Here is a 13,504-nt window from a genome sequence, read left to right as displayed (position 1 = left end):
AAATTTTGTTTGAAGAATTTCATATCGTCTCGGAAATATAGTCTTTATAGAGTATAGATTTAAATGAGACACCCTGCATTCATTCTATTATTACTGTTATCTTCTCTACATTAAGATGCAAGAGGAATTCTGATGTAGCAAAAATAGTTGTTACAAAGATGATATTCTACTTATTATAAGTATCAATTTCTCAGGTACCGAGTTATTTAAAAGATTAATGCTCATGTTAAACAAGTTGACTACTTTCAATTTAATTTTATCTACTTAAATAACTACTTCCTTCGAAATGGACCAAGACTGTACTTATTCTCTACTATTGGTGATATAAACAAACCCTGTTCCGCCACACCGGTAACATAAACTAGATAGTCTCAACAGATCGAACTTTTTTTTAATGCGTCCGACGATACCAAAACCTATAGGAAAAGCAAAACTTGAATTGTGTAACGACTTCCTTCTTCTGATTTAATTTTCCTTTTCCTCCCGTTCCAATGCATGCTATCAAGAAAACCAGTTCTCCCTTCGGATACGGAAAAAATCAATCAAATTACATACATTTCGTTTCTAATTATTACTAGGGCCAGCGTAGAGCATCTCGTTATTAATGCAAACAAGGCATAAAACATAATTGCAACTCCTTATATATCATAACAATAATGTACTCTTTGGTACCATTTAGAACAGAAATCTATGGCGTTGCAAAAGATGTGGTTCACGCTTTGAATCCGTCTAATTCAATTTTTCTCCTCAGCGGTTTTTTCCGCGATCAGAAACGACGGAAGCTGTACGTTCGAATCGCGTGACTCACTCGATATAAATTAATATTCGCAGTACGTGCACGCCTTCGAACGCACCTGCTTTTCACATGAACTGCCCCGCGCGCGCGCAGCCTTCCGTGGGACTTATTGGGCCCGGTAGAAACGCGCCCTTAACTGCAACTACGGATAGTCGGGTCGAAGGGGCGCTACTGCTGGTGAACGTTTCATTCAACGGGCCTTATCCAATTATGCCTGACGAGAATAATTTCCTCTTTTGGGGATCGGCATTCGACAAAACGCAGAAGCAAATCATAATGAATTATTGGAACGATAATTCTAATGGTTTCTGTTTTAAGAATAATCGTAAATGTCGAAGAAATTCTACTTTTTACAAAGGATTCGTTTCACAGAAAATATTCTGCACCGAGTTTTGCTGTACGTATAGTTTGATGCAGTGATAAATTATCCACTTTCCACGGTTCTTGGTAAAATACTAATTTCTATGCTTTGTTGTAGCTAGTTCTATATTAGCAATAAATATCTGCATCTAGACTGCCTTACTTATGCACCGGTAATTACCTGTAATCTGAAGAGAGATGATTCTAAATGACCTACTTCATTCAGACTGGAATATTTTCAATTACCAGCGTTTCTTAGTCAACCACGCGTTACGTTGATGAATCTCTTTAGCTGTGTACAAGAAGAGGCCTGCGTGGGATGAGTGAGAGTGCCCGTCTCAGTAAAAGGCGATCGAGAGTGAACCATATGAAAGGAAGCTCATGAAAACACATGTCTCGAAGAGGTTGCTCCAATAATGTGATCAGTGGGCTGCGGATGTTTATACGATTATGGAAAATTTATAAATAGAGTATGCTCAGGATGTGGAGGCATCACTTGCGCCAGTTAAGTAGATATATCCTCTATCCAAGCTCAATCGAAAGCGTCTATACGTGCGGGAATATAAATTAAAAAAAAAATGTCCATATACACGTAACAACTTAAATCCTCAGATTATTACTCGGTCCCACCAAAGGCACCACGCCTAGAGCATTAATTGATGAACGTGTCGTTCATCAAATTCCACAATCAAGGCCCTACAGTCTCTTACAAGTTACCGCAAAAACCGTTAAGCACCATGAAGAACGAACCATAGCGCGGTTACGCGAATTCCACGCGCGGGCCCCACGGTAACACGCTCATTTTTCATCGTCACGGTGAACACAAGATTAGCGATGGGAGTGATACAAGCCTGCCTGATGATTTTCGAGAAATTCGACGTTCGTGCGGTTCGTTCGCAGGAGTTCTCTCACTGCAGTTCTTTCGAGAACAGCTCCTGCTTCTTTTTTGCGGTTTCAACTCTGCGTCTGCGACGCGTTTGAACATGTTGCAACACTCAGAGTTGTGCGAATAACTTTCTGACTCGCTGTATACACCTGTGGTATTCACTTCGCTGCTATGACATTGGTATTGATTATCATCGATAGAAGAGAAACCGGTACTGAGAGTTAGCACGGTATATCCAAGATTTCGATAGCCATCGGTGCTTCCTATTGTGTACAATATTATCTCTCCAACGGACACGTTTCTTCCTTACCTAATTGACGCGGAGTTATCCCTAAAAGTTCCTGAAGCATCCTCGGAGGGAGTGCCCGCGTTATCTCTGATTTGCGATCAACGATGTCTCAACTGCCAATGGGCATTGAATATGAGAAAAAGATATTCTTTATATCTCTTGTTCCACGATTATGAAATTGATTTGATTAAAATGCTTGGAGATTTCTTAACGAAATTGTACGAATTTAAATTACAGGTAATACACGATGCGACGAACGTTCCTGATTCTCGTTTTCGACGTAACTGAAGAGCAAGGAGATGACGCCAGTGACATCCGGAACGGCTGCATTACTGGTCAAAAGTTCAAGATCACGCTGAAAGAACGGAAGAATGGACTCGGAAGAAAATTGGAGCGAAATTTCGTATGGCTCAAGCTTCAGAAGTGACTACCAATCTTTTGATCGATAGCGCATCCCCCCGTCGAGTTTGTCCCAATCAGAGAGGTAATACCGTGCTTATATAGATATCAAATTGCCTGGCTATCATCGACATAAATCATATCAATCCCATCGCTGAGCATAACCGAGAGGTATCATGCCCGTCGCTACGCAAGTCTAGAGTGATTTACCCCCTCAGGCGCCACTGCTGTACGAAGCTCCAGTCTGCCTTGAACCCGCTACTGTCTCCCGGCAAGGACCAATAATCCTCGACCTGGCTCTCGTCCTCCTCGATCCTCAGCACGTCCTCCCTGCTAGGGCTGACGTTCACCACAATTTCGTGCGTGACCTTGGGCTCTTCGTTCTCCACCAGGCTCACCGTTGAACGTTGCCTCTCACTCTGCCCCTTACCGCTACCTCTTCCGTCCTCCGGCCCGTCTGCTTGCTCCTCCTTCCTCAAATCTACCATCTTCGATTCGTCTCGAATTGCAACCTGAGACGAGGCTTCCTTCGGATTGAATTTATTGTTCTGCCTCTGATTGCTGTCACCAAAGTAGATCACAGTCTTATGAGCCACATCTCTGTCGGTTTTCCCAATATTGCCTCTGGTCACTTGAGTCATCTTGCCCTCTATCTCCGTCACGTGACTTTTCCCCTCAATCGTGGCGCCATCTCCGCGGTCGTCGGACCCCGGGTCGGCCGTGTTATTGCTGATATTCAGCCATTCTTTCGACGGTGATTTGCTCGTAAAAGGCAACGCGCGACGCAAGATGAAGTTGACGCCCTCGCGACGAGGTGGAGCCTCTAGGTTGCCGGGCATCGTATAGTCGGTTAACTCACGGCAGATCACGCAAATGCAATCTTTCCCGTTGCATGGTCTTCGTCCCCTTGATCGCATGTCATCTGGTGCACTCGCGCGAATACATTTTATTAGAATCCTCGAAGTCGGTGACGCGGTTTTACTAGAACCCTCGAAGACTGCAACCAGAAACAGGGAGTTCCGAGTACAGGGTGGTCGTCGGCCGGTTATCTGGGAGGATGTCCGTTGACTAACCGCTTTTTATCGCGTTATTCAGAACACTATTCTGATTATTCGAATGACGAAACGTTTTCTTCGACGCGAAGGAAAGATTTAAACTGTTAGAGCAATTCGTTGGCCGTGCGATGAAGTCCTTTAAGATGTTATGTTATTTGCCAGGTTCACTGATTGAAATGCACTTTGATACAAGTAACAAATTTCTTCAGTATCTCGCAGAATCAAGATTAAAGTGTCTTTTATATAATTTTCCTGTTTCAAAGTACGTACACAGCGTCTGCGAAAAGTATTGGCAAGAACCCAGTTTTCCTTTCGTTTGGTTTCTACGTTTCACTTCCTGAATGCCAAATTGTTATAGCAACATGAAAGTTCTGCTACATGATATGAAATTGAGCACCTTGAAGGTATGCTACAGTGTTACTAAATCCAATCATAGTTCAAATCCCATTAGCAAGCCATATCAATTTAGAGAAATTCAACGTTTAAGTAACGAATGATAAAATAGCCTCTTTTGTATAACAGTACTTTACAAACCCAAAAATGTATCAAATTTGGCCACGTACTTCGTAGCCACTGTACGCGTTTAAAGACATCCCAATCTGCCGATAAATTGTTCGTCTACCTTATCGACGCGATAAATATCCAAGCGAATCGCGTTCGTCTGGTCACGAATTGCGAATCACCGCGGGCAATCGGCGTTACCGAGTCGTTACGAGCCGTTTTTTAGCTCGCGTCCCGGTTCCGGCACGCGACTAAAGACATTACGGTTCGCGGCGACGGGATCAGCAGGTGAAACGCGCGCATTTCCTTCGCGGGGCGCAATGTCGACGAATAAAGCACGGCTACCGTATCACTTTCGTTTCGCCGCGTCTCTACCCCTCGAGCACCGGCGTAACAGTACCACGAAAACGGGGAGCTTCGACGGTTATCGCGTGGGAACGTTTTTTCTCTTCCTCCTTCCCTCTTCAGCTTCCTCCTCTTTTCTTTCCTCGTGAATGAAGAGAACGATCAGTGTACTTAAAACGAATGGTCATTACTATGCGTGTCTTTGCAGTACGGTTTATGGTCTCTTTGAGGAGGAAGCGGTGATGGACGGTCTTTATATAGAGTGTTCTGGAATGGGTTAAACAAATGGCTATTCTCTACTGAAAGGAAATTCTCTGGTGTCATTTACAAAGGAAACTTGACTCGTGTCGAGCTAAAATAATTTCTTTTCCAGCGTGATATGCAGATTTTTGGAATAGAACGATATTTACTTGGACACAATTCAAACGAATGCACGACGAATCTGTAATCTTATGTTCTAATCCTCTTATAACCGAGCATATGAGAGATTTGCTTAGAACCAAGTCCATTCCTGACTGGCAAAAATATCGTTATCCAAGAATTCGTGAGAAACCGTACCGAAATGCTCGCTGGGCGGCCAAACATAGAACACAAGAGACCAATTACGCGGCCTCGTGCGTCCGCGTGCGCGACTTTCACCGTTCTGCTCCGTGGAAAATCGATTCCGAACGGAATATCTCCAATTTCTACCAGCGTCCACTAATCTATCAGACTCATTCATAGGTTCTTCCATATAAATCGCCTCACGCGGCAGCAATCCTCTTATTTCCCTTGGACCACAATTCTCTCCTCAGCTGACTAACATTACCGAATATTCCTCGATGAAAAAAAAAAATATTAGACGAAACGTTACATTAACGCAACGTCTGGACATATAACTGGTTAAATTACTTTTGATCGAAGAAGACCGAAAGAGAGTGAATTCTACAACTTATATCTGAGCAATACGGAAGTAATCGTGATTGATGGATCGGGTCGTGGTAGTTTCTTATATAAATCGACAGATTGGTGTTAAAAAGATTGAAATCGAATCTACAGAGGCTACTCTCAAATATGCTCGCATTGTTCATCTGTTCTAGGACCATCAACAAGTGGCAGTAATTAAACAGAAAACCGTCGCAGCTACGAATACAGAAAAACAATAAGGAACAAGGACGACAAAAGAATTCCACCTCTGAAATCACACATCACACTTGGAGCGATCTCGTTTTTCAATTTCACTCACGCCCTCCCCCTCTCGCGACACCTTAGAAATCACAGTACCATCGAAACCGAGGAGAACCGTAATCTCCCATGATCGAGAATCATAACGGCGGTAGTAACGAGAAATGGTAAGTAAAGACACGGTATCTAATACAGTTCGTTCCTCGATCGAACAAGATCAAACCCGGCGGTGTTCCACTTTAAATCCACGTCCGGCGTATCGCACACGCGTCCCCAGTTTCTTGTCCCGCTCCGTAGCGTGGTTAAGTGCTGGCTGCCACTTGTAAACTGTTATGCTCTTTTCACCGGACAGAGAGCGTAGGAAACGGGAGAGTGCAAACGAACAGTGTCTTTAGATGCCCCACCATATACGTACATACGTATGTACCGCATTAAAGTACACGGATACGCACCCATACAATGCCGTGCAAAAGTTTGGTTTACCCTTCGCTATTCGCACGAAACGAGTTTTTTCACGCACTGTATACGGGGTTACCCCAGTAGAAATATTGTATTCGCTTTGGAGATATCAGGTATGAATTAAATGGTCTGTGCATTTCAATCAACTTTTGGTCAGCATTAAAACACTAAATACTTTCGTTGACCCTTCGTATTTAAATACTGACTAAAAGGGATTAAACTACTGATTAGTAAAATACAAGCGGGGAATGTTTGTTGTATCATTTGGGACAAGATGGTCCTTGAGTGTTTTCTAAATATTTTAGTTCTGATTATAGCTATCATTTTATCATTGGCGTTGCTGCTGGTAGTACGCAAATCGTATAACTTAGAGCGTGATGTAATATATGCTTCTAGCAGATACACTGTGCGTCAAAATAATGTTATGTAAGTATCATTTAAGATCGATATATGGTAGTATCTCCAGTTAGTGGGACTGCGTTTAACGAACACCATTATTTTAGCACCTGCAGGACTTCTCTTATCTAACCTGTTGCTGGTCATCGATTTAACGTGAAGAGTCGAAGCTTGCTCTCCGATGGAGTCGAATAAACGGAGTTCTATTCTAGAAATGGTATCGCGTTATGGATAAAATACAGATTGTGACTCTTATTTTATAATTACATAGTTGAGAAATACGATTGCTCAGAAATTGTAACACGCTGAAAACTTTTGAGCGGCAGTGTATGCAAACGCGTTCGCGTCTGTTTCGGGGGAGAGTTTCCGGCGGCCATCCTACTTCCTATGACCGTGTACTCGAATCGCCCTAACCACGTCCCGTGACGATTCTCGGACGCCGTGTTTTTTTTTTTTCTTCTTTTTTCCCCTCCACGATCCTTTCATCGCGCTCGGCCGGTCCCTTTTCTATGCAAAACCACGTTTATCGCGATCGAAGGGCGTTAACTGTTAACTGGCGGTATTGGGAAACGCGGTTGTTGCGTGTGTGCGCGCGAAGAGAAGGGGTAACGATCTGTGAGCGGGATTTACGGTGGCTATAAGATCGCATTTTTGTGTTCGTTTGCACGTTCGTTTGTTACGCTCGTTTCTAACGCACAACCATTTTTCTAATCGCGCGAACAAGCAGTCTGGAACCTTGAGTGGAAAATTGTTACGTATCCGTTGCAAAACTTTAGGCCTTTTTACTTAACGTTAGTATTTACAAGATATTTAATCGATTGTATTAACAACAGGTCGTAATTAAGTGATCCTGTGGAGGATTCATGAAAAAAATGTTCAAGTAGATACGGGAGATTCGAATTGGATGAAATTAAGCTTTATGTGCGACTTAATAATTCCAATTAGACAGGAAGATTAAGGGGGATTGAAATTCCACACGTGTTAACGGCTGAAGGGAGCACAGCTAATTGAAATTAAACTGCTTTCGCTCGTAAAACTAAATAAATTGAAAGGAGATCAAACAAACAACCGAGAGAAAAAGTTTGAAATTACGATTAAGTTCGTGTCGTAAACCCCGCCACATAGGAACAAGAACCAGCGGATTCGAGTTAATTGAGACATATTAGGGTAACAACCCTTAATGAAGCAGCTGCTCCAATTATACGTTCTTCAGTAGCTCCAGTGGTATGAGACAAATGATAAAGCACCATTTATATACAGTGCTGGACAAAAGTATTGGCACAGCATGATTGTTATGATAAAAATGCTTATAACTATGAAACAAATTGTTAAAAAGGAAAAATTTGTTTACACGTTTATTTATTTATTATTCTAGATTATTATTTAACAGAAACAGTAATATAAATAAAGTGATATGCGAAATAATAACAAAAACATATTTATTGAGCGTTTTAAGCATGGACAAAAGTATTGGCACAAATGATTGAAAGTACTTAGAAATTAAAAATTAATATTTGGTTGGCCCTCCATTCCTCATGATAACTTCCTTCAATCGTTTTGGCATTGAAGTTACCAATTTTTTTGTAAAATCCGGCTCTATATTGTTCCATTCTTGTAAAATAATAGCTTTTAATTGGTTTTTGTTTGTTATATTATATTTTCTAATTTTTTTTTCTAATTCATTCCAAACATGTTCGATGGGATTCATGTCTGGACTCTGGGGTGGGGTATTTAATGTATGTGCGGTATTGTAAACGATCCATTGTCGTACAATATAGGCAGTATGTTTTGGATCATGGTCTTGTTGAAAATAAAAATCACGCGGGAGATTTAATTTATTAGCACTTTTAAATAAATTTTCCTTTAATATATTTAAATATACATATTTGTCCATAATCTCATCTATGAATACTAATTCGCCAACCCCAGACGCTGCAATGGAACCCCATACCATGACTCCACCTCCTCCATGTTTCACAGTGGCTTGTAAATGTTGTGGATCCATTTCCGTATTTGGCTTTCTCCAAACTAATACTCTGCCATCTGATTTAAATATATTAAATTTAGTTTCATCTGAAAATAATACGTTATTCCAGAATGTGGGATCCTTTTTTATAAATTCTTTTGCAAATTCTTTTCTCATCTTCCGATTCTTCTTGGATATGTATGGTTTCCTTCTTGCGACACACGCAGAATATCCCGCATCTTTTAACACTCTCCGTATAGTTTTCGAACTTACTTCTTTTTTATTTTCTTCATTTAACTTTGCTCTAAGTTGTGATGAGTTTAATTTACAATTTATTTTCACTTCCTTTACAATTTTCCGTTTTTCTCTAACTGTTAACTTTGAGGGACGTCCACTTCGATTCCTACTTTTGAAATCTGATTGATTCTCAAATCGTTTTACGACACTTCTAATAGTGAATCGACTTCTATTAACACTTTTTGCTATTTCACTATAAGATTTTCGCATTTTGTGCAAATTTAATATTATTTTTCTCTCTTCACTTGTAGTTTCTTTCCCTCTTCTTGACATTGTTGCTTGTTATATTTCCTATGTTGCTAATCGACTGAACTTAAGGATGACTGTTAGAAAAAATGACTATCAGGGAATCCCCTACCTATACCATCAAGTGACAATCGGATTTTTTTCGGAGAGATACAACTACACTAAATTTTGTATAATGTGCCAATACTTTTGTCCATGCTTAAAACGCTCAATAAATATGTTTTTGTTATTATTTCGCATATCACTTTATTTATATTACTGTTTCTGTTAAATAATAATCTAGAATAATAAATAAATAAACGTGTAAACAAATTTTTCCTTTTTAACAATTTGTTTCATAGTTATAAGCATTTTTATCATAACAATCATGCTGTGCCAATACTTTTGTCCAGCACTGTATATATACGTTGGAAGGTAAAAAGGACACGAAAAATAAATTTAAAAAATTACAGCTATATTTATTCAACTATAATCATTAACTTCTAGAGTTGCACAATGCCTGATATTCACACGAGATCGATAAATCCGAACGATTGAAACGGTACCGCCCACGCGGCTCACGCTTAGATCGTACAACAATGAAAATAACCAAGGAAAGCCAGCCAGCTAGTGTCACCGGCTTCCGGTACCGTTTCACAATGGCCAGGAAAATTCTCAGGAGTTTTCCTACCGCAATTAGTCGAAGATGCAGGGATACAATGCGGAAGAGGGACAATTAAGTAGGCCACAATCATTTTGAGGAAGCGAGAACGAATTTAATACAAATTTTTATGATATACAAGAAAATAATTCAACAAATGCATTAAGAACGCTATTAAAAAGTAGAAAGAAGAAAAATGGATAGAAAAACAGCCGAATTGAAAGGAAATGAAAATATTTTCCATCGTTGAAGAAACAATAAAGCGAAACACAAGCGACGGAGAATGGTAAAGCATTCTAATTGATCACGAATGGCGTTGTTCTCGTTGAAATACGCCCGTGATAAATTCGCGTGAAAGTCATAAGGTAATTTTACTCCCTAGACAAACCGGTCTTCGTTTTTTCCCCCTTTATGAACTGCATTCTACGTGTACGCGGACGCAGGCTGCGCGCAGCGTTATTATTTAAATTCTGTTAAGATTAATCCCGTGTATGGAAATCGTGCTAGATACTGACTCTCGATCAGTTCTACCATTTGCATAAAGATTCCTTCGAGTAGATTAATTCGCTCGTTTTGTTGCGCGCACTTAATGGATGAACAGAGAGGAAACACTTTATTAAAAAACGTTACGCATTTGCTGCTAACTATAAAAAAGAATAATTCTTTTTTGTTTATTACAGATTTCTGAACGATGCGACGATAAATTTTCACGCAGGAGGAAAATCTTTATCACCGACAACTCCAAAGCAGGCTTGAATCAATTAAAAGCTAAGACGGAACATTGATGGGTTCCCCCAGCAGTGACCTCATAAAATCGCTTTAATTCCATCTCCCCTTCTGGAACGTCACTGGTACATTCCATCACCGCAGCCGTGTACAGCCACTTCATTCATAAATTCACTTTCGTCCCATTGAAACAACGCCATCGTTCACCTCTTTATCGGGCGCGCGTTTAATGAAAGACCAATTAAATTTATCTGAATTATCGGTTCCCTCGGAATGCCCCATCGACGACCGCAAACGGAACGGTCGCGCTCGCATTGCCCTTTTCCGGGAACGGACAGTAGCAGCGACGGAAGTCTTTAATCTATAACATAACGCGCCCTCCTCGAGAAAGGTTTCGCAAGGAGGAGTTCAAGGCGCGCATTGTCCGTGATCATCTGGCGAAACTCCGGTGTCAAGGGCGGCAACCGTTCCTCCTCCGACTGGAGGATATTAAATTAATTATCGAACCGTATCTTCCTTTAAACACCGCGATATCTCGCTCGTTGGTCTTCACGTAGTTGTAATCAAAATCGTACTTGCGTCATGATTACGTAACGGTCGAGTTAGCGGCGGCTATAAATCTGCTTCTTAGCTTGCGCGTGACGAACGAATTACAAAGGTATTTGTTTACAAACATATACGAAAAAAAAGTATAGACCTGTGTAATATGAATATTGAAATTGAGATTGAATTAATTTTGTTGCAGGCGGACCCGTTCGTACATACTCGTGCTTTTGTCCTGTAATACGAGTGAAATGCTGAAAGAGTTCGTGCTCGAAGGATATACGTGTACGAACAAACGTGTAGAAACGAAGTTATATAAATGTCAACACTTGTACGATGGAATGAAAAGTAGGAGACATTCGTGGACTCTTATACGAACGACCCAGTTAGTTATCTAAATCGTCTAGTTCTCTGATCATCGGGTTATATGTCGCACTATTTCATACATCATGAGATAGAAATTACGATTGTCATTTCCTAAACGCGTTAGTCATTACTGTGTCTCTGTTACAGAGCCTAAATTCAGTTGAAGTTTGACTCACTCGTTCAGTAATTAAGATCCGCTCCTGACTCATCCCATTCATTTAACAACCGGGGGCTAAGGTCATCCTCTCCCAATTAAACTCTTTACGATATGGTTCTCTCTAGAAAAGAAGTCACCGACATCAAACGTACAGCACTCTTTATCAAGTAAGAGAACAAATATCTAATTCATCTCTTGTAATTAATGTGTAACGAGTAGGCATTTTACATTATCGATACGTACAAGTAGATTATGAAACTAGATATTTTGCTCACCAGGTTAATCAGTGCAATTTGTCATAACTGTTGATTAATGGTTTCCTACCACTCTATGAAATATATTTGTATAGCGTTATAGCATACGCGTTTTTTTAGGTAGGTTTGATATTTGCGATGTTCAAGTGCTTAAAAAAAAATAATATACTTCAGTCAAAGGAGAGACAGAAAGGGGCAAGGAATTATGCGAGAGAAAACCTGGCGTCCCTTTACGATCTATAAAATTGTGCAGTAAAATTGTTAGAAATTTGTTGTTTAAGTAAAAACGACACGGCCAGGTTTAATTACGGTTCTACGGTGCGTTTAAACGTTCGGCTTTTTCGTCGAACTGAGAGAACGTGGAAATAATTTCGCAACGACACGGTTATTATTATGCGGAATTTATTCGACGCTATTCACGAAGACGTGTGCTTAATTGCAATACGGGACGGGTAATAAGACGGTGTTTCGAGCGCCGGAATCTCTTCTGGAACGAGGGGAATTTTGTTCACGGTTAACTGAAACGCCATCTACATATTTGATTTTTCCCGTTTGCGGAGGTGTGCTATTTATTTTTCAGAAACAGGATGGCCGTGTTTTCAATGATTTTTAACACCGTTCTAACGTAAACGTCAATTCGTGGATACCTACATAAATCTCCTTACAAATTTCATAAACTAAAACATCCTTAACAGCTTATATCCCTTTTCAGAAATACAATTTTCACAAGATGATATCTTCGAGCTTGCAACGATCGCGATAAGAGTTATCAGTGAAACTGAAGAAAGTGAAATCGTACAGGAAGACCAGCTAGGGTGAAGGAGTTACATACCTGACCTACCGAACTGAGGAGTAACCAAGATGTTATCGATCCCCAAAGAAAGGAAAAAGGTTGAAAAGGTACGAGAGATAATCTGCGTCTTATGCTTTGTTATTTCCGTTGCTTGTATTCTGCGTTACCGAAATATGTACAAAAACGATCGTTCGCCGTTATACTCCTGCCGATAAAAGTTTATTAACAAATCTACCAGACACGACATTCTACAAGACTCGCTACTAAAAATTTCTCGACCGTACAAGATGAAGAATCTTCACGTTCTGAAGTTAATTTATATTTCATACAATGTCGGTAGAAAAATCGGCAGACCGTTCCCAGCAATCATCATCAGAAACCGGATTCAACTCGAAAGTGCTACACACTTAACCCACCAAGGACAGAGTTCATACGGGTTCTAGTGCCGTTCTTCGCGACCCAAGCCACTGTACGAGTCCATCATATTACACGTACAGATTTCTGAACGGTTAACCGTTGTACGCTGTGCTGGGCTTGCTATTTTCAAAATTAATCGAAGTCACCAATGAAGAATTATCAACTCTTTGACTGCTACTGATAAGACAAACGATATCATAAAAAGTATGAAAGCTCGCAAGATCGAGAACGTCCTTCATCAAGATTAAGAACTCCTGCCTGGCACAGTTTCACCTGAATCGCACACGATAACTTTGATCTGAATCCTTCGCGTTCGCTCGACGCGCACCAGAAGCATCGCGCACGACGTCCCTGACCTAGCGATGCCACGTTTGAGTCGGTAAAAGCTAGTTAAGATCAGCATACGCGTGCTAAAGAGGAAGGAAAGGAGGAAAGAGAGAGGCCGTTAA

At 40.6% G+C, this 13,504-nt stretch overlaps 2 protein-coding genes across 5 annotated transcripts in view; one reads left to right on the top strand and one right to left on the bottom strand.

Annotated features, from left to right (window-relative positions):
• Positions 1-13,504, top strand: part of LOC143422434 (E3 ubiquitin-protein ligase RNF14) — a 223,599-nt gene that overhangs the window by 76,970 nt on the left and 133,125 nt on the right. The gene's annotated exons all lie outside the window — the stretch shown is intronic.
• Positions 1-13,504, bottom strand: part of LOC143422469 (ankyrin repeat and BTB/POZ domain-containing protein 2) — a 35,869-nt gene that overhangs the window by 8,283 nt on the left and 14,082 nt on the right. For 2 of the 4 annotated variants that reach the window (XM_076893131.1, XM_076893132.1), the window contains exon 1: positions 2,941-3,695. The exons of the other annotated variants lie outside the window; for them this stretch is intronic. In XM_076893131.1, the coding sequence (XP_076749246.1) occupies positions 2,941-3,647 (707 nt within the window). In that variant the 5' untranslated portion in view covers positions 3,648-3,695. Of the gene's footprint in view, positions 1-2,940; positions 3,696-13,504 lie in introns of those variants that run through there. 4 annotated transcript variants of the gene reach the window in all.

This window comes from Xylocopa sonorina, chromosome 3 (assembly GCF_050948175.1).
Source record: "Xylocopa sonorina isolate GNS202 chromosome 3, iyXylSono1_principal, whole genome shotgun sequence".
In the NCBI taxonomy this organism is placed as follows: Eukaryota; Metazoa; Arthropoda; class Insecta; order Hymenoptera; family Apidae; genus Xylocopa; species Xylocopa sonorina.
Note: the sequence above shows the minus strand (reverse complement) of the source record. Positions and strands in the feature narration are given on the sequence as shown.